The sequence below is a fragment of the Mastigoproctus giganteus genome, chromosome 4 (assembly GCF_048544385.1).
Source record: "Mastigoproctus giganteus isolate SK-2022 chromosome 4, ASM4854438v1, whole genome shotgun sequence".
NCBI classification, from domain to species: Eukaryota; Metazoa; Arthropoda; class Arachnida; order Uropygi; family Thelyphonidae; genus Mastigoproctus; species Mastigoproctus giganteus.
Genome location: NC_143578.1, coordinates 111,136,409 through 111,162,176, shown reverse-complemented (window position 1 = coordinate 111,162,176; position 25,768 = coordinate 111,136,409). Strand labels below are relative to the sequence as shown.

The following is a 25,768-nucleotide window of genomic DNA, read 5'->3' as shown; positions in this document are numbered from 1 at the left end:
AAAGACCTAGTCTTCTGCTGATAAAAAAGGTAAAGTGCAGCCATTATCAACCCACTGCAGGATGGAAGCCTCCTCAACAATTCATGCTGAGGGAAATGGACCATAATCTGCCACGCTGGTCCAGTGCAGGTTGGCAGATCGACTGTATTCAGCAGTCAGGGATGTGAACCCCAGTCTACTCAAAGAGCGTGTGCGATGCACTCCCGCTCCTGACCACTTGGCTACAGAGGCCCTTACTTCACATCAACTAACTTTCTTTATACAGAGCTATAATAGCAAGTCTCTTTTTCACCACACAGTTCTTATGTCTTGTCATGTTTATTATGAAACACACTAAACACTCTTTCTGAATAACGGGTGTTCGATTTTATAAGTTACAGTTCTTACTCCTCAGTTTACATTATTGAAAAACACTCTAGAATCATCTACAATCTATAATATTGAAACAATGCTACCTTTTTCAACAATATTCTATAATCATCTACAAAGTTCAGGAACCTTCTACAGTTCTCTTAAATATTATTTAAGTTTTCTGATTTTTATACATAGAAAATATTTTAATAAAAACTAATAAACAAGTTGGTCCTATTTTAATAAAAACTGAAAATTCAGAAAAATAAAAAAAGATTCCAGCCTTTTAGGCAGAAGTGTATATTTCATGTCTTTGGATGTCTCCTGTGGGAAAATTAATAGCTCTTAGTTTCATGCCTACAAAGATGTCTTTACATAAGTAAAGTTATTTGGTTTGGTTGTTGTTATTTGGTTTTTAGGAGCATTGGCAACTAAGGCCATACTGCTCCGGGAATATGCGGTGGTCATTCCCTGACCTTTCTGCATCCTCTGTATTTTCGAACCCCGGTCTAATCAAGAAGCGTGGGCTATGCACTGCTGCTCCTTCCCACCTGGCTACGGAGGCGTCCGCACATAAGTAAAGACATCTTTGACCTTAAGTCTCTGGCAAAGAATGCAAAAATAAGCAGCAAAGACTTCTTTACTTATGTCAACACTAGAAGGAAGGGGATGAGTCGCACTGGGCACTAGATATAGATTTACCTGTTTATGATCCTGCTCAGGTTGCTGACAGGCTGTTGAATAGGTATTTTGCATGTAACGAATTCTAAGAGGGTGCTGAATGATTTTTTGATAACTGAGAGGAAAGTGGAAGAGAAAATATTGGAAGCTAAATATAAAAATGGCTCCTGGGTTGGAGTGGAAAAGCTCTCGTAATCATAGCCTTTGGCCACGATTATGAGAGTCTTCTTGAATTCATGGGGGGGGGGGGGATTCTGAAGTGGAGATGAGAAATGTATTCCCAGTTCCACAGGGGGGGGGGTGCAAAGGATGACACAAGCAATTATGGATCTGCTAGCTTGACTTCTGATCCTGGAAAAATAATGGAACCACTGGTTAAAGAAGTAGTGCAGAATTATATAGACAAGAATGCAGTTATATCGCAGTCATAGTATGGATCTGTTAAGGATGATCTTGTCTAACCAATCTGATTGCATGCAATGACACAGTAACAAAGGAACTGAATGCAAAAAAATAATTTTGACCTTGTATACTGAGAATTCAGAAAAGCTTTTGATTCTGTCTTACATAAAAGACTGCTGAAAAAACTGGAGCAGGGTGGCATTAGAGGCAAGTTGCTGTTATGGATAAAGGTATGGTTGAATGGGAGAAGACAGAGAGTAGTTATCAATGGGCATTGCTCTCCTTGGCCTAATGTTATTAGTGGAGTTCCCCAGGGTTCAGTGTTAGGCCCGTTGTTGTTTTCAATATTTATTAGTGATACTGATGAAAGCATATCAGGCTTAACGTTTAACTTTGCAGATGATACTAAGGTTGGCAGAGTGGTTAATAACACTAACCAAGGTATGCTACTAACAACAGGATCTATAAAAATTAGGCAGATGGGCTGAGAAATGGCAATTAAAGTTTAACCTTGATACATGTGGGTAGCAGTAATCTAGAGTAATGTACTAATTGTGCGGTACTACACCCAGGGTAGCAGAAAATGAAAAAGACTTGTATTGTGCAGCCTGATACAAAGTTTGCCGAGCAGCACAGACAGGCTGCCAGAAGAGCTCATGGGGTTTTGCTAGCAGGGATAAGGAGGTGGTTATGGGATATCCTTATCCCTATGTATAAGGCAATGGTCGGGCTACATCTTGAGTACTGCATACATGTCTAGAGGCCTCATTTTAGGAAGAATGCAGACCTGCTGGAACAAGTACAGAGAAGGGCAACAAGACTGGTGAGTGGAACAACAGGGTGCTCTTACCAAGAAAGGCTTAAATTTTGTAAACTAGGCACCTGCGAGATGATCTGATTGAGGTGTATAAGGCTTTGAATGGACTGCGCAAGCTCAATGTTGATGAGAGGGATTCTAAAGGCAGCATAAATTCAAATTGAGGAAGGACAGTTGCAGTGAAATGGGAAGTGTTTTTCTCTCTCTCTCTCTCTTTTTTTTCTTGGCTGATGCTGTGCAAGATTGCTTTCTTGCATCATTTGCCACTACTAATACTAACTGATCTTTAAGTTTATTAGTGAAGATGTAGAGAAAAAGCAATTTCAGATGAGATAAAATCAAAATGACATTTGCAAAAAACATGAGTCTCAGTGATATGAAAACTAAAGAAGAAGAAGATAATTCAGAACAAGCACAGCTGGCAAATTTCAATGCAGAAAAGTCAGAATAGCAGAAAAAATTTCCTGCCCCAAAAATGATGCAATGAGGAACACTATATCAGCAGAAGATTATTTTTAATGATAAATAGGTAAACCAAAATTAGTTAATATAAACACACATACTGACACTACAATCCCAAATTTTTTGTTGAGAGAGGGAGGGATAAATTTATAGAAAATGACTTTAGTCATCTACTTCTGGCTGGAATGTACTGCTCCAAATGACTGAACCTGGCATCTGAGTGAAGTAAAGATATACAGGCTGTGGATGCTTTCCACAGCACATTCCAAGTGTTTTTTTCCCCTATAGAAAAAAACCTCAATATCTGTGACCAACCCATCCCACAAGGAAAGAAATGAAAGGAATTGCAGACTTCTGCAAATTTTTATCTATATTCTTTAACTCATGTCAGTGACATTAAAGTTTAAGAGTATACAGCTTTGGATAGTTAGTAACTTTCAGTGGAAGCACGTGTTCATTCCGAATAAGCTTACTGGTTCCTAATTAAATTCACAGTGGTAAAAGATAAAAATCTAGTTACAAATCACTGTAAGTTACATGCCTATGACAAACAGGCAAGCAGATTTTATGTGCACTGATAATTTTCAGCCCTTAATTTTTATAAATTAGGTTTTGGCAAGTTGAAAGTATCCAAGTAAAGTACAGGTGATATCTTAGCAACCAGATAATGTAACTGCTCTGTTTACTGTAGGAAAGAAAGAAATGAACTGACTTGCGCTCATAGTTATTTTGATACTCAGGGATACTTACATGGCTGGTTGTATCACTGAGTTACCCTTTTAAATTTTGTCAATATTAAAAAAAAATCTTCAATTTTAAATAATCACAGCAGTGTATACACTTACTCTGCATTTTGTATAGAGTTTCTGTTTGCAATCATACCTGCCATATATGAAGTTTATCATTTATTCCAGCTACACAATAAATACAGTCAGGAGATACTGCCAAAGCGGTAACACATCCTGAGACTATCATTTTCATGTGCACTTGTTCCTATATAAAACATAAGAAATATAAAAATTAATAAACTGAACTTTAATAAATTACAAGAAGTTTAATGAATGCATTTATGAAACTCAAAATATAGGCAATCCTCAACTTATGTTAATCTGCCACCAGTGAACTACCACCTATGTTATTACTTATGGCAGTTCAACTCACATTTAAGCAAGTGTGATTTGCACTTTTTTTTTCTTGAAATTATTCATTTTTTAATAATTGAGAAGTTGGGACCTACTTTCACTGAATAGTGCTGGGCAGAAAAATAAAGTGAAATGTAATTTTATTCTCTCATAATCTATGTACTATAATTTAAAAATAAAATTTATACCATAAAAAGGATATTTTGATGAATAAAAAAGCAAATAACTCTTCTGAAATACTGTACAGCAAATTGTTTTGAGTTTCTACTGCAATCTGTGGGAAGGTAATGCTGATAATTAGAAAATTTCATCCCATGGGAACTTCACTTGTAAATATATAATGCATTGATATGTGCACAGTAATATATGTCACTTATTCAGTCTGGTTCTCAACAAGCTCCAGTGTTAAAGGGTGTGTATTTTTCATTTAATATTTCATCTGTGTGTGTATATTAACACTGAAACATTAAATGGAAAATACAATGGGTCTGCCAACAAATTATGTCTGTATCAATTGTGCTTAAAGGAGGACATGGCTCTTTTTACAAGCTTAATGTGGGCTTAAACAAGCTGAAATTTAAGAAATTCTCTGGAATTTGGATCCAGAAGCAATGAAACTGGAACAAATAGTATATATATACATTTGTATGTATGTGTGCACACACACACACACACACACACACACACACACACACACACACACACACACACACACACACACACTTACAAATATTACAGCAAAAAAAAAAAAATATATATATATATTTTAATTTACATTTTAAAATTTTCTATTATTTATTATTTTTGGCATTTTTCCCCCCAATTTTAAATTTTTTCCCTTTGGATTTTAAGGTTTCATTTTTGACAATAATCCCATTCTAATATTTGGCTATAAAGTCAAAACAGGAAAAAAAAAAATCTCTCATGTACCCGGTATGCACGAAAGACGTTTTATGTGAAAACATCTTTGACGAAAATCAGAAATTCTAAAAGAGCCGTTCTAAAATCGAACAGCTAGAACCAAAGTTATAAATTATGTAACATTTTATGCTCGCACTTGCAACTTATTCTACTGAATCAAAGTTTGGAAGAGGTTAGCGAAATCCAAGTCAATAGCCTAATTACCCATTTGAGTATTGAGCAAGCCAACCTAAGAAAACAAAGATGGGGGTAGCAATGAGTGCATGAGAATGACAAAGACTATAAAGATTGCATAAAAAACAAACAGAAAATCAAGTGTTGGATTTAGCAGTGCTTTCAACCAGCAATGCCACTCCATCTAACAATAATGTACCTGAAGTGAGTATTAATTATGAACAACAAGACATTTCTCCAATTTCAGATCAGATGAGTTTAAACGATCAAGCTTCTTTTCCTTACACCGACTACTATTTACGTGCATCGAGAGTTTCAACGTAAATTTATGAAAAATTATTTCTGTTCTCTATGCTACATTTGCGATCGTCTATGGTTCAAAAACGACATAAAGAAAAATAAAGAAACACACCATTGATGTGCACTGCATTTCCCAATTCTGACATCAACCGAATCCTTGTGTATAATAGATACAGAAGATCATTTAAGAACAGCACCATATTATTATGTATCTAATTGTCAAATGGCTTTGTCTATCCAGAAATTCCATCACATTCAACAAAGTTGGATTTAGTGACAGAGAGGCTTATTTTTTCTTGCTCATGATTGTACAAATAAGGTACTGAGACACGCACCTTATTTGTGCTTGTTTCAGTCAACACAATGGTCCGTCACTTGCCAAGAGAGATTGACGTTGATCATTGTATAAACGTGCATAAAAAACACAAGAAAATACACAAGACAAGCTATCTGATCGGGTTACTAAGAAAGCAAGTGATTAAAGCGTGGTTTCTATATCGATTGTATCAAATCATGATAGAGCAGTCATTCTTTGATGACAGTCACATGGAAATTAATTTGGCTAAAGACGACATAAGCGAAGCGGTTCCGATCGAGGAAAGTCTCATCTCCGAACAACAAATGTTGTGTAGGAAGGATAAATATCTTCGAATTGTCCCAGGAAAACTAAAATACCAGCATTTATCTTGGACAATTGAGAATGTTCAAAGAGAATTTTGTACGACTCCATTCGTGATGGCAACAAGCAAGCTCAGGCGATCTCACTGATGCAGTCAGATCGTGTTAAACCATATCATCTCCTTTACGTAGCAATGAAGATAATGAAATTGAGAATGAGAGACTCTTTGACTATGGCCTTCAAATACATAGGTAAAGATACAAAACTGACTCATGAACAAGTTCAATCCAAAGAATACATTAACAGCTGTATCGAAAACAATTTGGCCTTCCTAAGGGCAATTCCTAACTCGACCTACTACTAGGCTCAATGTAAGCACGATCTATTTGCTATGATTAGACAGCTCGGCAAACCTATAAATGTTCTTGATTATGAGTGCCAATGAAATCAGCTAAATTTGTAACAAGGACATGCAGCTGCATGATAAATTTTTGGCCATAAACTTGATTCAATCTCTTCTTTGTATTTAGAATTATCTGTTTCTAGCAGAGTGTATGATTTCCGTGTCACCCATAACTTCATTTTCCAACAAATCTGTGATTATTTGATGGTAAACATCACTGAATTCACTATTATGTAGCTTCTCACTGTAAAACTTTAAAAACATTCAATTTGCCTGAAATCCATTAATACACTGTTCCACATTATCTTCTTTTAGTTCTTACTACTTTTATTGATGATCGTGTTGACATTCTTCCATGTTGGTAACTTTTAATAATTCTATAAGGCCTGTGTTTGCGTCTTCTATATTTTCCAAAATTGAATTCAAAAACTGTAGTCTATGTGGTCTCTTTAAACGTTCGAGACACCTCGCTCCCTGATCTACAGAATCTATGGATAAAAGGGGTCTAGAATTTTATCAATGAAACTAACATCCTTGTTCATGGACATCAGAGTCAGTGATAAAAACATGGCCTTCACATTCCCTTCTAAAAGTGTGATGTGTAAAGGGGGTGTCATCTAGAAAGAGAATAGCCTTTTCAGGTAATTTGATTTTCTTCAAGTGTTACTTAACAGAAAGTTAAATTCCATAAAAAAAAAAAAAAATCATTTTAAATAATGCATAGTCAATCTATGCTGATTTTTGTGAGTAATTGTAAATTGGTAAAAACAAACAGTTTATATTAGCTGGCGAGTAGTTGACTGGTGGAACAAACTTCCACTTTTGTTGCAGAAGTTCATAGCCTAAATAAATTTAAGGCTGAGCTGGACAGGCATTTGGAATGAATGGAGGAGTGAAATGGGAGGGTTTTTTTTTTTTTTTTGGCTGATGCTGCATAAACTTACTTTCTTTCATTGTATGCCTCTACTAATGCTAATATTAATATTTTTAAGGTTATCTTCTAAGATTTATCTATCTTTATATACTGAGATAAAATACTGTTACTGTGAATTTGTCTATATGCTGATTAACAAAAAAATAATAATAATAATAATACTAAATAAAACAAATCATTATTAGAGATTGGACTCCACAACTGTTGTATCACCTTATCAACTGTAAATTAATCAATGCTGTAGGCTTGTCATTACAATATGTTTATAAGAGCACTTAGCGGCAAAATGATGCAAGCTCATGCAGTATCAGCCAAAAAATAAAATAAATAAATAAACCCCCTACTCATCTCATTGGTCTATATCTTCTAACAATACCAGGTGGAAGTTTACTACAATGACAAATTACCTAGGGTATGCCTGTGAGGGGATCAAAGTTGACAACATTGTAGAGCACATATCATCTTTTAAGGCCACAAAAGGTGATATTGTTGTACACATTGGCAATAATGACATTAAGAGTAGGAGATCTGCACATTTACTTAACAAGAACAGGGCAACAATGAAAAGAAAAAAAAAAAAAAAAAAAAAAAGTGTGAATTAGGGTTAAATTTAAAAGTGTCTGCAATTCTGTCCAGACACATATGAAGGAGTATATGACGAGAGCCTTGCCAATCAATTAGGCCCTGGAGAGATTGTGAAAAGCTCATGGGATAGAATTTTTCTCAGGGTGGTCTGTGCTTGTTAACAGGAGATTCCAAATTACTAAGTCTCTGACAAAGAATTTCATAGCGGGCATATGCACAAGTACCACCTTTGAAGTGAAAAGAATCATACAGTGAATAATTAGGCAAACTGAGATGAGTCCAATCAACCGATAATTGGGATGCAGATAATTTGCATTCTTTCCAAAATGATGTTTCCAAATCTGTACATATTCAAGGCACAACCTAATAATTGTTTCAAACAATGAGATGATATCTTTGTCCCAGCTGATAAAGTTCCTGTACATCATTGCCAAAACTACAAGCTATCATGGTGCCTAGCTGCAATGCTCAGCAAACTTCACATCAGACTATACAATTATCCTAAAGTTCCCCCTCCTCACACATTCTCCACTATGCTGAATATGGAATTACACAAACAGCATGTTATTTTGCAATTACTGCCACCCAAATGCAGTTACCTATAAAACAAAATGGACACGTCTACTTTTCTGCTCAGACAGCTCATGGAGTTCTGTCAATGATATACAGAAATTTTGCCAGCAGGAACAAAGAGGTGATTATCCCATTGTATAAAGTGGTTAGGCAGCATCTTGATTACCGTATATAGGTCTGAAATTCTCATTTTAAAAAGGATGTGAAACTCGGAATGAATGCAGAGAAGAGCGACAAGGTGTCATAGCCACAAAAGGGTATTCTCTCATGAAAGACTTCCCTTCTGCAAATTATTGTTCAAGGTTTAGCCCTAAATGGATGTCAGATGAACTAATGAGATGTGGCAGAAAAGAAAAATGCATGAAGGAGTTCAGGCAGGCAAAGGCAGATTATGAGAAATCTTTGGCAAAGGATACAAAGAAAAAAACAGTTCTTTACTTACGTAAACTCTAGAAGGAAGGGGATGAATCAGATTGGTCCACTGGATTTTTTTTTTTTTTTTTTTTTTTTTGATTTGGTAGTTGTTGGCGCATCGGCTTCTGTGGCCATATTGCACCTCCCAAGGTTTTTGCAGTACTTTGATCCAAGCCCGAGGCGGGAATCGAACCCGCGACCTTTGGGTTGCTGGGCAGGTACTTTACCCACTCGGCTAGCCCGGTCGGCGGTCCACTGGATATCGATGGTTCAACTGTTGATAATCCTGCTCAGGTAGCTAACAAACTAAATGACCATTATGTACCTACATTCACACATGAGAAGTTATTCAGGGATGGGAATGCCAGAGGTGAATTAATCTCTGGCAGTGAGCTAGATGATTTTGTAATAACTGAGAGCAAAGTGGAGTAGAAATTGTTGAAGATAAACATAAGAAAGTCACCTGGGGTGGATAGGATCTATCCAGTTATATTAAAGGAGGCAGCAAAGGAAGTAAGCAAACCCTTAGCCATAATTATGAGAGCCGCCTTGGACTCTGAGGGGGGGGGGCTCTTACCCATGGACTGGAGATGTGCAAATATGACAGCAATTCACAAAAGAGGATCAAAGGGTGACAAGTAATTACAGACCTGTTAGTTTAACTTCTGTTCTAGGGAAATAATGGAGGCACTGGTTAAAGAAGCACTGCAGGATCATCTAGACAAGACTTCAGTTATACTTGGTGCCTCCGTAGCCAGGTGGGAAGGAGCAGCAGTGCATAGCACACGCTTCTTGATTAGACCGGGGTTCGAGCCAGTCACCACCAAATACGGAGGATGCGGAAAGGTCAGGGAATGACCACCGCATATCTCGGAGCAATATGGCCTTAGTTGCTAATGCTCCTAAAAACTAAAATAACAACAACTTCAGTTATAGCTCGGATACAACATGAGGAAGTCTTGTCTGACCAATTTGATTGGATACCATGATGTGGTCACAAAGGAACTGGATGCAGGGAATAATTTTGGTATCATATATTTGGATCTTAGAAAGGCTTTTGTTACTGTTGCACATGGAAGACTGCTGCACAAATTGGAGCAGTGTAGCATTGGAGGCAAATTGCTGCTATGCATAAAGGGATGGTTGAGTGGGAGAAGACAGAGTGGTGATCAATGGACACTGCTCTTCGTGGACTAATGTTATTAGTGGAGTCCCTCAGGGTTCAGTGTTGGGTCCATTGTTTTCTGTATTTATTAATGATATTGATGATGGTATATCAGGCTTAATGTCCAAGTTTGCAAATGATATGAAGGTTGGCAGAGTTGTTAATGACACTAATGACAGTATGCTGCTTCTGCAACAGGATTTAGAAAAGTTGAGATGGCCTAAGAGGTGTCAACCGAAGTTTAACATTGACAAATGTAAAGTACTGCATATGGGAAGCAGTAACCCCAGAGTAACGTATCAACTGTGTGGTACTACACTGACAGTGGTAGAGAATGAAAAGGACCTGGGGGTAATTGTGCAGGCAGATATGAAGTTTTCTAAAAGGGAAAAGGATGTGATTATCCCCTTGTATAAGGCAATGGTCAGGACACACCTTGAGTACTGTATACAGGTCTGGAGGCTTCATTTTAGGAAGGATGTAGAGCTGCTGGAGCGAGTGTAGAGAAGAGCAACAAGATTGGTGAATGGAACAAAGGGGTGCTCTTACGAGAAAGGCTTAAGTTTTGCAAATTAGTGTCTGGAGACTAGGCACCTGCAAGGTGATCTGATTGAGGTGTATAAAGCCTTGAATGGTTTGAGCATGCTCAATGCTGATGAGATTCTTCCTCTTGCTCAGAATAATCGCCTGAGAGGGCATAAATTCAAATTGAGGAAAGACAGTTGTAGGATAGAGTTGTTTGTCTAGTTCAAGGCAGAACTAGACAAACATTTGGAGTGAGTAGATGGGTGAGATTAAAAGGCTTGTTTTTTTTTTTTTTTTTTTTGGCTGATGCTTTATAAGCTTGCTTTCTTGCATCATGTGCCTTTACTAATGCCAATGCTAATTGCAGCTCTTGAAAACCAGGCACCAGCAAGTAGACCAAATTGAAGTATTGCCAAAGCTTCAAATGGATTAAACATATTCAAATGATGATGGCATCCTTACTCTTTTTCAGACAACACATATAAGGAACAAACTGTAAAAGGATGGCTGCAGAACAGAGGTATGAAAATTTTCTTTAAACCAGAGGGTAACTGAGTGTTCTCGTATTGCAGACATGGATTATCTGAAAAAACTTAAGGAAGCATTTGCCAAATTATTAGAGGAGATGGATAGATGAGGTGGAAATTTTATATATACATATTTTTTGGCTGATGCTATATAAGATTGCTTCCTTGAATCATTTGTCACTATTAATACTAATACAATCCAGTCATGATTTAACTCACTTGATGAGAGATGCCAAAAGTTTTGAAAACCATATTTCCAAGTGTGAGCTAAATTTATTCAAATGACTTTTAGAGAACTGGTGGCAGTTTTTTTTTTTTTTTTTTTAAAGAAGGGGCAGAAAAAGTTTATATAAATAAATTAAATCAAACAATGCATAGTCTATCAGTTAGTGAGAGCACCTATTCAGGAATCTTGGTTGGGGCAGGTTGATTTTGTGATTGTGCCTTTGTCACAAAACTGCCTGTTTGTAATACATAAGTTAATGAAATCTATTAAATATAACTCAAGATACATATATAGATTGCATAATCATTTTAATTGTGGAGCTTTTTTTAACTTCTTTTTCCTCAAAAAAAAAAAAAAAAAAAACACCATTAAAGATGAAAACTGTCATTATGATGTATTCCCCCTCAGTGCCCTTTACTATCCTGCAATTTTTTTCTTCTGAAGTGAAGAAAAAATTAGTATATATTGGTGTACATTGCATCATTACACCTGTTTTATGTTTCACTTCTAGTTTTATAAAATGGGTATGTTCTATTTTTAAGATAGTATGAATCAGAGCTGTAATACTCAATTTTATATATAAAATTCTATTTTTAAACAAAGCTCCTCAATTAGTAATTTAAATAATATTCATCCATTTATTTTTTTTATGTAGAATTCTAAATAGATACATTGAAAAATTCACCAGATGTGTGCCAAATATCATATATGTATAAAAATAGCCAAGGAAAACTTTATATATAAAAAATAAATAAAAATTGAGTGATTTCTGTTTGTCCAATTCATTAAAAAACTGTTTGGTCTCTCCATCAAAAATTTGAGAAGTCTTCATTCATTGGGCATAACATGCAGAACAACTGTGAAATGCTGCTCAGCATTATTGTTAGTTTACAGTTCCTTCCTATATTCTGTTTTGTGTGGCACAAAATCATTCATCTGTTATCTTTAATATAATATACTTTTGTGTAACTTATTCGGAAATCAAGTCTTGTGATTTCAAAATGTTTATTCTAAATTAATTTTTTTTAGCGCAAAAAAAATGTTTTTCTTTGTGTCCAACATAAATATACAACTAAAAAAGAAAGGGGAGGACAAAAAAATGATCCTTGAAAGTTCAAAGAATTAATGATTTTGCTTTAACAAATCAGGGGCATTTGTGCAAAATTCTTCATTGGTTGCCTTAATGTGTTTTAAATATAATTATCCATTTCATTGCTTCAAGCTTTCATTGAATTGTTTTTCTTTTTGTGAAACATATGAACTGAATGAAGTCTTACAAGTTTAAATATTAAAATAAAGAGAAATGAAAAAATAAAGTAATTTTGGAAAAACTGTGAGTGAATAAGCATGAGTGCACCAGTTAATTCAAATATATGTTCATTTAATCAGAGTGGGAAATGTAAGACAAAGAAATAAAATAGGCAGCAGATTTATTTGTTATCATACAGAAGCATTTAAAGAAAAGTACCAACATAATGTGTTTTAAATGAAGAGATACATATATTCAAATGGGGGATGGAGAATTCTAAGAAGCCCCTCACGTAGTAAATTTCTAAAACTTGTCAAAATTTTAGAAAAACTATATACTATATTAAAAATAGTTGTAAAAAAAATTAATTAAATAAAAATATATATACAAGATGACTAGGTGACTTACTGCACTTCCATATGACCAAACATGTATAACTGGCTTGTCTTTTACAGCACCAATAATGTATTCATCACCAATAAAGGTTAAACTCCTAGATACATTGGATTCTCCTTTGTAAGTGTGCAATATTGTTCCCCTAGCTGGGTCCCAAATACAACAACTCCAAAGCTGATTGCTAGCATCTGAAGTCAGAGCAACCTGTGTAGATCACAAGATTTAATTAAAAAATAATTTTCTATTGCAATTTAAGCAACTGTAACTTAACACAAAAGAAAGCCAAAATCAAAATTTACCTTGTAAAAAGTTATTCGATTTAAATGCACCCTAGTTTGCAACAATCTAATTAAAATGAAACTCAGTTTGCAAAACAACAAAATTTTATTAAAAATGATTTGAAAATTTAAATACAGTACAATCCCAGTTATTTGACTATTAAAGGACCAATGACCAGTCAAATAAGTGAAATTATCGGCACAAAGAAAAATTAAATTATTTCAGTGATAGCACATGCTTCAAAATGAAACATGTACATAGTTATTTTCAATAAATTTAATTTCAATCAAATGTTATCTTACTTACATATTATTTACATAACAACATATGTATTTTAAAGTTAACAAAACATTTTTTTACTTAACTAAATAAAAAAGTAAAAAATAATATAACTTCTTAGATTTTATATTATTGCAATTTAATCTTTCTTGAAAAAAGATGAGCTTTCAGTCAAATAAAAAATTGTTCATCCTCAGTAAATTTCTTGATTTGTTTCTTGTGAGGCAATCTTTCACATTGGTTTCATCTACAATATCAAAAACTTTCTATCTGCTGAAATATACTTAAAAATTGGTTTTCTGTGTTATCACGATCAGTTGTTGATATGGAGTCCTAAAGATTTAACAGTATTGTCAGAGCCGGCAACATTTTGCATCATGATTTTGAAAATTTAATAGCTGTATTTGTTCCCATGATTTTGCTAGCCACTAATGATGTTTTTGACACACACACACACATATATATATATATATATATATGAGAAATTCAGTTCTATCTTATGAATGTTCCAAAACATGAATCATGAGTTTAAACCTGTATCTTATTTTAAAATTTCCTAAAACCTCTTGATCCAAATGGCTGGATATTCGCATGGGTGGAAGGGGACAGATAAACTTTTAATATCACCTTCTTGGAGATTTAAGGAATATGCTGGAACATTATCAACTAAAAGAAGAACTTTGGGGTGGGGGGAAGGTGTTGGCTCTTAAGGAACTCCTTTACTTTAGGAACAAACTGGTTTAGCTCTCTGACAGGCATGCAAATTTCCTTCTAACTAACAAATCTCAGATCTGCCTTGGGATAAGGTATGTGCCATTTTATAACCTAAAAATAGGCATGAAAAAATTTAAAAATTGTTCAGAAAATTGTTAACTTGTGATGCCACCCTTAATTTCAATCTATTATGAACATAATTGTGAATGATCCATTTTTATATTAAAAGCATACATTTTTAATTATTTTCTTAAAATAAATCCCCCATCAAGTGAACTTTAAACATTTTTTTTCACATGTTAAAAAATGTCTGCATTTGGGCATTATCTTTACTATCAGTGTGTGAAACTTGAAAGAAACTAAAATCGAATAAACCATGAGCTGTGGTGAATGGTTACCACAAAAAAATGTATGCAACATCTAAAGCAAGTGGGTGAGTCTGTTGGTAGATACATGAATAATTGTGGTAGCTGCTTCAATTACTTAATGGGAAAGATGTTGCTAATTTTACATTCTCATTTTTAAACATGAGATAATTAATATGCATAAGAATGCTTTTTTTTTTTTTTTTTTTTTTTTTTAAAATGGCCAAAGTTCTTCAATAACAAAACGATGTAGAATTACTGGAAACAATGATTAAGGAATTCATAAATTGGCAATAATGTCATTTGTTTAGATTTTGTTTAAATCAGAAAAAAGTTGCTCTGGTATACCATATCCTGAGGTACTCCCACTAGAGGGAACTCTTTTGATAACAGTTGTATACTGGAAGAGAACTGTTATTAATAAAATTTTTAAGTTATTTTTTTTCAGGAGCTTGATTTTGTTTGCTTCATTTGTGTTGGTTTCCTTATGTTCGACTGAATTAGGGCTTGCCATATTCAAGTTTGTATTTTCTTTACTTTACTCCACTGAATTTTTACTTTCTTTGGTTTGCTCTGTTATGGTCATATAGGGTACCAGTTAATTTTTGGACACCATTTAATGTCTTTTCAGCAGTTTACTAAGAATAAATAACCTTTCGGGTATCTATGGGTGTGGGTGCTCTCAAGAGGTTTCCTTACTATTTTAACCTTCCTGCCTCCGGTTTTTTTTTTTTTTTTTTTGTCGAGTTCATTATTAATTTCTTATTTGGGAGTTGCTTGATGGATTTGTGTAGTCTTCTTCCATAACACAGGCGGCAGCATCACGCCATCCGAGTAAAGGTAGACTTTCTTTAATTTCATTTTAATTATTTTATCTGTTAATCAATCACTTTTTTCCCTCTATGTTGCAATAGTAGTAGTTACAATCTAATATATGCTTCAGCAATAATTTCATGTGGCAGTGATTAACCTAACAGAATTATTAATTATTGGTTAATAGTACCATGTATATCACCTTCTTCCTAATTTGATACTATAAAATTTCTAAATGCTCCTGGCTTTGCTGATTTTCCTACAACCATTAATGGGAGCTTAAATGTTCCAGTGGTGTGGCCTGTAATCAGAATAGTTAAGTATTCTTTGCATTTCTTATATCAAATGATATCACCTTTATTAAATCTTTTCAGAGCTTCTAATTTTATTTCCAAAGGTACCAAGTGTCTTTTCCTTTTTGGTTCACCTGACATTGTGATGTTCACTGTTTAAATGTCAAAGGAAAATTAAATGAGTATGCTGATACTTGAAAAAAGTAGGGAAGGAAGTGAGAATTCACTGTTCAAGAATTAAGGGGGTAGTCTTATTATTATTGTGTTTTAATGTAGATTTCTATCTTTTATCTCTCTTATTATATTGTTTTTAAAAATCATTTTATTATAAAAAAATTTCTTTGAATGCATACTGTATGATACTAATATGATGCCCTAAAATACCTAATAATACATTTTGTATAATTATATTAAATTTTATTTGTAGCTGTTCTCCTTTGTATTTATAATGATTTCAATATCATCTTGTATGATATTTTTATGAATAAACATCCTCTATTTATCTATTATTTTTCCTTTGATAAACCTCATTTTGTTGTCAAAAATTTACCACTGGATAAAGCTGTAGTGTATAATTGTTACAAATTGGGCTATCCTTTTTAGATGCCACACCCGAGTGGTCAGGCATGAGAGTACACAAGTAGACTTGCTTTGAGTGACCAGGGTTCAAGCCCATGACCACTAAATATGGTGCTCTTTCTTGTATTCTTTCGATCTTGTGAACTCCTCTGACGGGTGTTACAGAGTATAAGCAAAAAATTTATTTATATGCTCGTAATGACCTTCATTCACACTTCTTAGCATGTTTCATGCCACTCTATGAAGGGTATGTTTATCAATGGCATGAATGCAGTACTCAATTAGGTCTTGTTTAGTACATGCTGTTTGGATATTTATTATTGAATGTCTCTTGGCATTAAAGAAGTGATCTGAATGAAAGGTAACATTCCAAAATAAGGCATTATTAAGTGCTGTACCACTCCTTAACTACTACTGCCTTCTGCCACAAGTCTAAAGATGCTAAAAATTCAAGGTTGCTCCATATTCAATTATGTGCTCTGTTGCCACAGTTACTTTGATGCACACACACTGACCAGTAGATTTCATGATAAAATGGACAACCCTGTATAAACCTTATTTCATTAAATAAATAAATGAAATTTACATTAGTCAAACTCTAAATACAATAATTTTAGTTTTCTCAGAAGTAGCCGACTTGTGATTATCAACAAGTTATCATGTATCGAGTTACTTCCAATTTTTAAGTAAAAAATTTATTCATTTTTTAAATAAACATGATCTACGAAATTTTTTATTTAAAAAATTTTTAAGTAAACGAATAGCAAAGTTTCACTACTATTTGGTTGTTACAATGTTATCGGCAAAGAAAGAGCTGTGGCAAATGAAAGTGTAATTAGTATGCAAAATATCAAACCTGCTCCATTCCTTTTTACTATTTTACATGAAAAAGACAAGCTGTACTTTTCACCTGATTGTGTCTTGCTTTATATTTTCCTAAGAAGGAATTTCAAGCATCTAGTGGTATCTCTCATAACACTGTGTTTAACAACTGCTTTGCCAGTTTTGAACTAGGAGTTTCACCTCTTCTATGATGAGATGCCAGAACTGGTAAAAACAGCTGTAGAGTGGAGGATGCTATTTTAATCCATTGTTGGATGGATATGGGTGGGGGTACATAAAAAAGAAAAACATGGATGTCAGTTTGACACAGATGTTTTTCTTTTTTTTTTTTTTTTTTTATATTTCACTCAAAGACTATTCCATTTGCTCAGAAGTAATTTACAGTACTTTCCAAGGTAATTTTTTGCCAGTTTCTCTAAAAAAAATTTTTTTAAATCTCTATTGAATAGGAACAGTGACAAAAAAGGTGTGGATCTGCTGGAATCAGTACAGAGAAGAGCAAGTTTGTGAAGAGAACAAATGGGTGATCTTACCAGGAAAGGCTTTAATTCTTGTTTATACTCCGACACAATCACCTGGTCAGTGGAGGTTACAATAAATCATCAATGCAAACTGCAGCATCTAGAGGCTAGGCACCTGCAAGGCGACCTGATTGAGGTGTTTAAGGCTTTGTTTGAATGGAATAAGTAAGCTCAATGCTGATGGAGGAAGAACTAGATAACTTTTTTTAGAAGTGTTTTTTTTTTTTCCTTTTTCTTTTGCTGATGATGTATAAGCTAGCTTTCTTGCATCATTTGCTACTACTAATACTAATGTCTTCTACATTATTTTCATGTAGCTGCCACGTGATTAAAATAAGCAGCAATGTCATTTCAAATTATAAACTTATCATATAAATTAATTCAATTGCACAAAATATGCTTATACATCAAAGGACCTGAAGTGTTAGCTAAAAACACACTGATTCTTCATGCATTAAGAATCTGCAGGTAAATGAACCACTAGGTGGCAGTGATCACAGTGTGCTGAAGTGGGATTTACTCAAAGAGGTAACTACCATTAGGGGTAAAGGGAAGGGTTATTGCTTTCGTAAAGGCAAATACGATGGACTGAGACAGTATTTAAATTCTATACAGTGGGACCAACTGATGATGTTACCAACAGCAAATTCAAAATGGGAAGCATTCAAAGAAATTATCTTGGAAGTTACTAGGCTTTACATACCAACTAAGAAATATTGTTCAAGGTTTAGGCCTAAGTGGATGTCAGACGAACTAATGAAACATATGGCAGAGAAGAAAAATGCATGGGATACATACAAATTAACACGTGACACAGAAGCCTATGATAGATACAAGTTGATCTGTAACCAAGTTACAAAGGAGGTTAGGCAGGCGAAGGCAGATTATGAGAAATCTTTGGCAAGGGATGCAAAGAAAAACAACAAAGAGTTCTTTACTTATGTAAACTCCAGAAGGAAGGGGATGAATCAGATTGGTCCACTTGATATCGATGGGTCAACTGTTGATGATCCTGCTCAGGTAGCTAATAAACTAAATGAATATTTTGCATCGACATTCACACATGAGGAGTTATTCAGCAAGGGGAATGCCAGAGGTGTATTCAACTCTGGCAGTAAGCTAGAGAATCTTGTAATAACTGAGAGTAAAGTGGAGGAGAAATTGTTGAAGAAAAACTCAAGAAAGGCACCTGGGGTGGATGGGATCTATCCAGTTATATTAAAGGAGACAGCAAATGAAGTAAGCAAACCCTTAGCCATAATTATGAGAGCTTCCTTGGACTCAGGGGAAGTACCCATGGACTGGAGATGTGCAAATGTGACCCCAATTCACAAAGGAGGATCAAAGAGCGACACAAGTAATTATAGACCTGTTAGTTTAACTTCTGTTCCAGGAAAATTAATGGAGGCACTGGTTAAAGAAGCACTGCAGAATCATCTAGACAAGACTTCAGTTATAGCTCAGACACAGCATGGTTTTGTTAAGGGGAAGTCTTGCCTGACCAATCTGATTGGATACTATGATGCAGTCTCAAAAGAACTGGATGCAGGGAATAACTTTGATATTATATACTTGGATCTTAGAAAGGCTTTTGATACTGTTGCACATGGAAGACTTCTGCACAAATTGGAGCAGTGTGGCATTGGAGGCAAATTGCTGCTATGGATAAAGGGGTGGTTGAGGGGGAGAAGACAGAGAGTGGTAATCAATGGACACTGCTAATCGTGGACTAATGTTATTAGTGGAGTCCCTCAGGGTTCAGTATTGGGTCCACTATTGTTTTCTGTATTTATAAATGATATTGATGATGGTATATCAAGCTTAATGTCCAAGTTTGCAGACGATACGAAGGTTGGCAGGGTTTTCAAGGACACTACTGACACTATGCTACTGCAACAGGATCTGGAAAGGTTGAGCAGATGGGCTGAGAGGTGGCAAATGAAGTTTAACATTGACAAATGTAAAGTACTACATATGGGAAACAGCAACCCCAGAGCAACGTATCAACTCTGTGGTACTACACTGACAGTGGTAGAGAATGAAAGGGACCTGGGGGTAGTTGTGCAGGCAGATATGAAGTTTTCTGAGCAGTGCAGACGGGCTGCAAGAGTAGCTCATGGTGTATTGTCGATGATATACAGGAATTTTTCTAGCAGGGATAAGGAGGTAATTATTCCCTTGTATAAGGCAATGGTCAGGCCACACCTAGAGTACTGTATACAGGTCTGGAGGCCTCATTTCAAGAAGGATGTAGAGATGGTGAAACGAGTACAGAGAAGGGCAACAAGATAGGTGAATTGAACAAAGGGGTGCTCTTACGAAGAAAGGCTTAAGTTTTGCAAATTACAGTGTCTGGAGACTAGGCACCAGCGAGGTGATCTGATAGAGGTGTATAAAGCCTTGAATGGTTTGAGCATGCTCAATGCTGATGGGATTCTTCCTCTTGCTCAGAATAATCACCTGAGAGGGCATAAATTCAATTTGAGGAAAGAGATGTAGGATAGACGTGAGGAAATTTGCCTTTAGCTAGCGGGTGGTTGGTTGGTGGAACAGACTTCCATCCCTTGTCGTGGAGGTTGATAGCCTGAATAAGTGTAAGGCTCAGCTGGACAGGTATTTCGAACAAACAGAAGGGTGAAGTGGAAGTGGTTATTTTTTATTTATTTATTTTTATTTTTTTGGCTGATGCTACATAAGCTTGCTTTCTTGCATCAAATGCCTCTACTAATGCTAAAACACAACATATTCAAAGATATTATAAATTTTCACAAAAGAATGCTTTAAGATGAAACTGCAAATCAAATTCTGATTTTCAAATAAAAGTATAATTATTTTCTTATTCTAAGTAATCTGCTACTTTGATTTATTTCTGCCTCCAATTACATCAGGAGTACTAAAATGCAATCACAAACACAAATTTAGCATAGAACAAATAATCTTGAAACTAATACAAAGGGTACTAGGAAAGTTTTGCAATATGACGCAGCAATGAATTACAGGAAGCTGCTTGTTGCTGCATGTTGAGACATGTTCATATGTGCATAGTAGCCGCCGCGCCAAGTCGATGGGCTCAGTTATTCATTAGTAGTGACAGTAAAGTGCTTGTGATGGCATCGTGGTCACGAAACGAGATAAGGACAGTTTTGCGGTATAATTTCCTGCGTGGTTTAACCATAGACCAGTGCTTAGAAGAAATGACTCTTGCACTAGATGATGATTGTCCACATCGTACAACGATATTCAGGTGGTATAGAGAATTCCAAAGGGGAAATTTCACTCTGGAGGATTCTGAGAGGCCGGGAAGGCCACGAACGTCAGTTACGGAGGAAAACTTTACTGCTGTGAGGAAAATGCTTGACGAAAACAGCCGAGTGACCTACCAACAGATAGAGGATACTTTGGACCTAAATGCACCAGCAATTCGTTCGATTCTGCAAGATCATTTGCACGTGAAGAAACTTTGTTCTCTCTGGGTGCCGCATCAACTGACCGAAGAGCAGATGACACGACGTGTGACTTGGTGACGGGAGATGTTAAAAAAGTTTGATAAGGGACAATCTCGGTATGTGAACAACATCGTGACAGGTGACGAGACTTGGCTGTACTATTACGATCTGCCGACCAAGGCTCAAAACAAAGTTTGGGTCTTTGATGATGATGACACACCCGTAATTGTCAGAAAATCCCGATCTGTAAAGAAGAAAATGATAGCTGTATTTTTCAAATTGAGTGGAATTGTGGAACGTGTCGTTTTGGACACGCAGAAGACAGTCACAGCTAAGTGGTATACTGAACAATGCCTGCCTAAAGTCATTGGATCTATGAAGAACCTGCGGCCAAATTCAAGAATGGACACCTGGTACCTCCATCACGATAATGCTAAAGCTCACCGCGCCAAAGCCTGCACCGAATATTTGACCACGACAGGACTGAAACTTCTCGAGCACCCTCCTACAGTCCAGACCTTGCTCCCTGCGACTTTGCACTGTTCCCGCATGTGAAAATGAAGCTAAAAGGGAGGCGGTTTTCCAGTGATGAGGACCTTCTACGGGCTTGGGACAAGGAGTGTGCTTTACTCCCTAGTGAAACTTGGCAGAACTGGTTTAAAGATTGGTTTCGGAGGATGGAGAGGTGTATTGAATGTAGAGGAAATTACTTTGAAAAAATTAAATAAACAAAGCTGTATTGCAAAACTTTCCTAGTACCCTTTGTAGCTACACAATTCTTAGCCAGAGAGCCATAGAATACATAACAAAAACAGATAGAATGGTTTCAATGCTCTGCACAAACTCATATTTTTATCTGCTTGTGTGCTTCACCTTATTTTAACAAGGAGTTTGAAAGTTACTTTACTATTGGGTAATTGTAGTTTCTTCCATAGCAAAGAGTCAGTTTCCATTAAAAAAAGTCAATATTTAAAATTTAAATATTTATCCAGCCCTAGGACCTACAATTAGTTAAACAAGAAATGTCATAAAATTATTGATTCATATTATTCCACAGCTTTTTTGTTAGTTTTTTTTTGCGTAAGTGGCATTAGTTAATTATGGAAATACATATTTTTTAAAATCATCATTAGTGCTCTGTCAAGGGCCGGTACAGGCATACTCAACACCTTCTGCATATCTCTCCACCCTCAGCTGTCCTCTTCATCTCCTCATACCCACTATCTCTTAATTCATTACCGCAGGGGCTCACATCTGGTGAGTATGGGCTTGACACACCCAGGGTCCTCAACTGGATATCATCATTCTTCTCTTTCTTGGTGATTCCTTTCTACTTTCGTCTCTTTTGCGCTCGCTCGCTCTCTCTCTCTCTCTCTCTCTCTCTCTCTCTCTCAGGGTAACTCGGAAATTTTGTTTTGGCTAGTGCAGCATAAGCTTCAGGCTTCCTTGCCCCATATGGCTAATAATAACAATAATAGTTTTTTATATCTCCCTCTAAGCCTCTTCACCTCAACTTTTCCCTCCATCACAAACTTAATCAGCCCTGCACCTCGTAACAAACGTCCAATCTAATTTCTCTTCTTAAATAGTGAAGTAATGTTTTCCCTTTATGGGTGATAAAGTGCACATGGGGAATAATTTCACTTTTCATTATATGCTTTTACAAAATATGTAGGATGTCGCTTAGGCGGTATGTTAGTATTTAAATAACAAATTATATAAAAAAACGATCTTGACTCTCCAGCTAAAGTAGCATTACGAAATGTATTGCTACTGTTCAAAACTTAACCCATAAAAATCTATCAAAAACCTTCACGTGTTTGCACGCAAACCACAAAAATTTTAGTCATCGAGGTAAACTAATTTCCGAATAAGCTATTCGTAAAAAAATTAAATAAAATACTGCCAATCCCTTACTCTATCATATTTGCAAACTAACTGTTTAAAAACCAATGATAAATTCAATTCAAGAACCCATACCTCAAAATTTGCCGCCATTTTACACATTATTGAATATTTTGGCCTGTGGTTTCCACGGCATTAATATAGTCCATATTCGAATAAAATTAGGAAATAAATAAATAATAAATATATATATAAATATATATATATATATATATATATATATATATATATATATATATATAGGGTTCTCAAAAATACACGGCATAATTTCAGGAATGAGTTCCTCATATGTAGACAATAAAAATATTTTATAAAATAAATAAATTTTCTGTTTATACTGCGGGACGACCAAATGATCAGAGGAGTTCAACCTAGTTCCGGAAATGCTTGGTTCCCGAGTTATTAACCGGAATGTCTTATCTCCCGCAGGTGATTTCCTTCATCGCAAGGTACTGACAGAATTTGGTGGTTTTCAATTCCGACCATGTATTCAAATCAGCAGCAAACGGATATGCACTTTACATGCGGACGGCAATGCTCTGGAGGCTCATCGTTTGTGCAACGAAAGGTTCCCAGAACGAAAATGTCCAGACAGGAAAATCCATCGCTGCCTTTGTGAACATGGGACCTTTACACCTCGTGCTGCCGACAGAGGACGACCCAGATCTACGACTCCTGAAGTAGAGGAGGAGATTTTGTATGTTGTGCATGCCACTCCTGGAATCAGCACATGCAGAATAGCAATGCAACTAGCTGTTCAACGTTCGACTATTTGGAGAGTGTTGCGATAACACCAACTGTATCCTTACCATCTGCAACGGGTACAGGCCTTGTCACCAGCAGATTACCCTGCGCGAGTAATGTTCTTGCCAGTGGTTCTTGCAGCAGTGTGGTACAACTCCTGACTTTCCTGCCTTGATGATATTCACAGATGAAACACAGTTCACACGAGACGGAATCCAAAACTTTCACAATCAGCATGTATGGGCTGAGCAAAACCCACATGCAATTCTTCCATCACATCACCAACAGCGGTTCAGCCTCAACATCTGGGCGGGTGTTTTTGATGGTAAGTTATTTGGGCCCCATGTACTTCCAAACAAACTCACAGGCAGGCGTACAGAAACTTTCTGGAAAACATCATGCCTGATTTCTTGGACGATACGCCACTGATTATTCGTCAACAAGCACACTTCATGCACGATGCTCCCGCACATTTCAGCCACCTAGCCCGCAATTACCTGAATCGAAGGTTTCCTGGTCAGTGGATAGGTAGAGGTGGACCAACTGTGTCATAGACAGACCTTCAAAGCTCGGAAACCAAGCATTTCCAGAACTACGTTGATATAAAATATTTTTATTGTCTACATATGAGGAACTCATTCCTGAATTTCTGCCGTGTATTTTGAGACACCCTATATATATATAAAAGAAGAATTAGAAGAATTCTTTATTATATACAGAAAGCACATTGCTGTATACAACTCCCTTCACGGCTACAAGCCAGGGGTTTACATAAAAGAAATCATATAATTCAATAAACACAAAAAAAAAAAAAAAAAAAAGAGCATTATGACTCCTGAAAAGTTTGTACACTGGGATGATGGATTCAGGGCAGTGATGAATAGGTCTCCGGGAGCAGGGTCTACTGTCCTCTAACGTGGTCCTGGGAAGGAAGTCGACCGAGTTCTTTCTGCCTATATTCCTTGTCGACTGCGAATTTGTAGAGGTCGCCGTCCAAGGACTGTATGTCTTGCAGCATTTGCACGGGTAGGAACCGCTCAGTTAGCTTTAACCGGTTTGGAGTGGCCTGTAGGATTGGATTAGCCCTAAGGCTTGGGACCGGGATCCTCCATCCACAGTTAGCCCAGAAATCTGGCACTGAAATAATGCCGACCATCATTTTGATGGCAAAGACGAGTCTTCTCTCGTGAATGATGGCAGGAAGACGTCTCATGTTGAGAGCTGCCGCCATCTGGGTGGTCCTTGGTGTAGAGGGAAGCCGAAATTTCCATATGGCCCACTTCAGTAGCCAGAATTCCCCCGCGAAAATCCGTCTAAGATGGGTCGTAGTAGGTGAGGTCCAGACTTCGGCGCCATACAATATTACCGGATAAACACATGTCTTAATATATCTGCACCCAACAGCCTGGTCATGGACGTGCATTAGTTGTTGTTTAATCATCCACCGGATTCGACAAAACTTTATTTGCAAGTTGTCTATGTGCGGTACAAAGGAGAGCTTTTGATCAAAAATAACGCCCAGATCTGTATGTTGCTGGACGGCAGAAATCGCGCATCCTCTTAAAATGGGTTGTACTATTGTTGGGCTACGTTTGAGAGAGAAAGTCAACTGTTTTGACTTCTCAGGATTGATTTGAAGTCCGAAACCGGAGAGGAAGGCCTCAAGGTTCTGGATTTTCTGAAGGATTAAGGTATTGATGTATTCAGCAGTGTCTCCAGGGTTGATAGGAGTAAACAGTTTTATGTCATCGGCAAAGGTGAGGATGTCAGTTCGGCCTATCACAAATGGCACGAGAATAGCTGAGAACAAGATTCCGGACAGGACCCCGCCTTGTGGAACTCCAGCTGTAATGGTCCTGGTATGGCGCATATTTCCATCACGAACAATAATGGTCCTGTTCTCCAGCATTGTCTGAATAAACCAGAGCACGTCTCCACCAATGAGGTAATACTCACGTAGTAGCCTTGCCAATGCGTGAACGGATACGGAATCAAATGCTGCCTGGACGTCGATATACGTAACGGTGATTTCCGAACGGTGCTCAAATGCCTCGAGGATCGTGGTAGTGGTGGTGACTAGATTTGTAGCGGTGGATCTTGACCGGGTAGCATAGTGGATCT

General features: G+C 36.4%; 1 protein-coding gene across 1 annotated transcript in view; it reads right to left on the bottom strand.

The window, feature by feature from the left end:
* LOC150086991 (WD repeat-containing protein 18) overlaps positions 1-22,996 on the bottom strand; it is a 104,572-nt gene extending 81,576 nt beyond the window's left edge. Inside the window, exons 1-3 of the mRNA XM_090371731.1 lie at positions 22,979-22,996; positions 12,879-13,070; positions 3,596-3,706 (exon numbers count right to left, since the gene is read on the bottom strand). Coding sequence (XP_090227857.1) covers positions 3,596-3,706; positions 12,879-13,070; positions 22,979-22,996 — 321 coding nt within the window. The remainder of the gene's footprint in view (positions 1-3,595; positions 3,707-12,878; positions 13,071-22,978) is intronic.
* Positions 22,997-25,768: the final 2,772 nt, after the last annotated feature.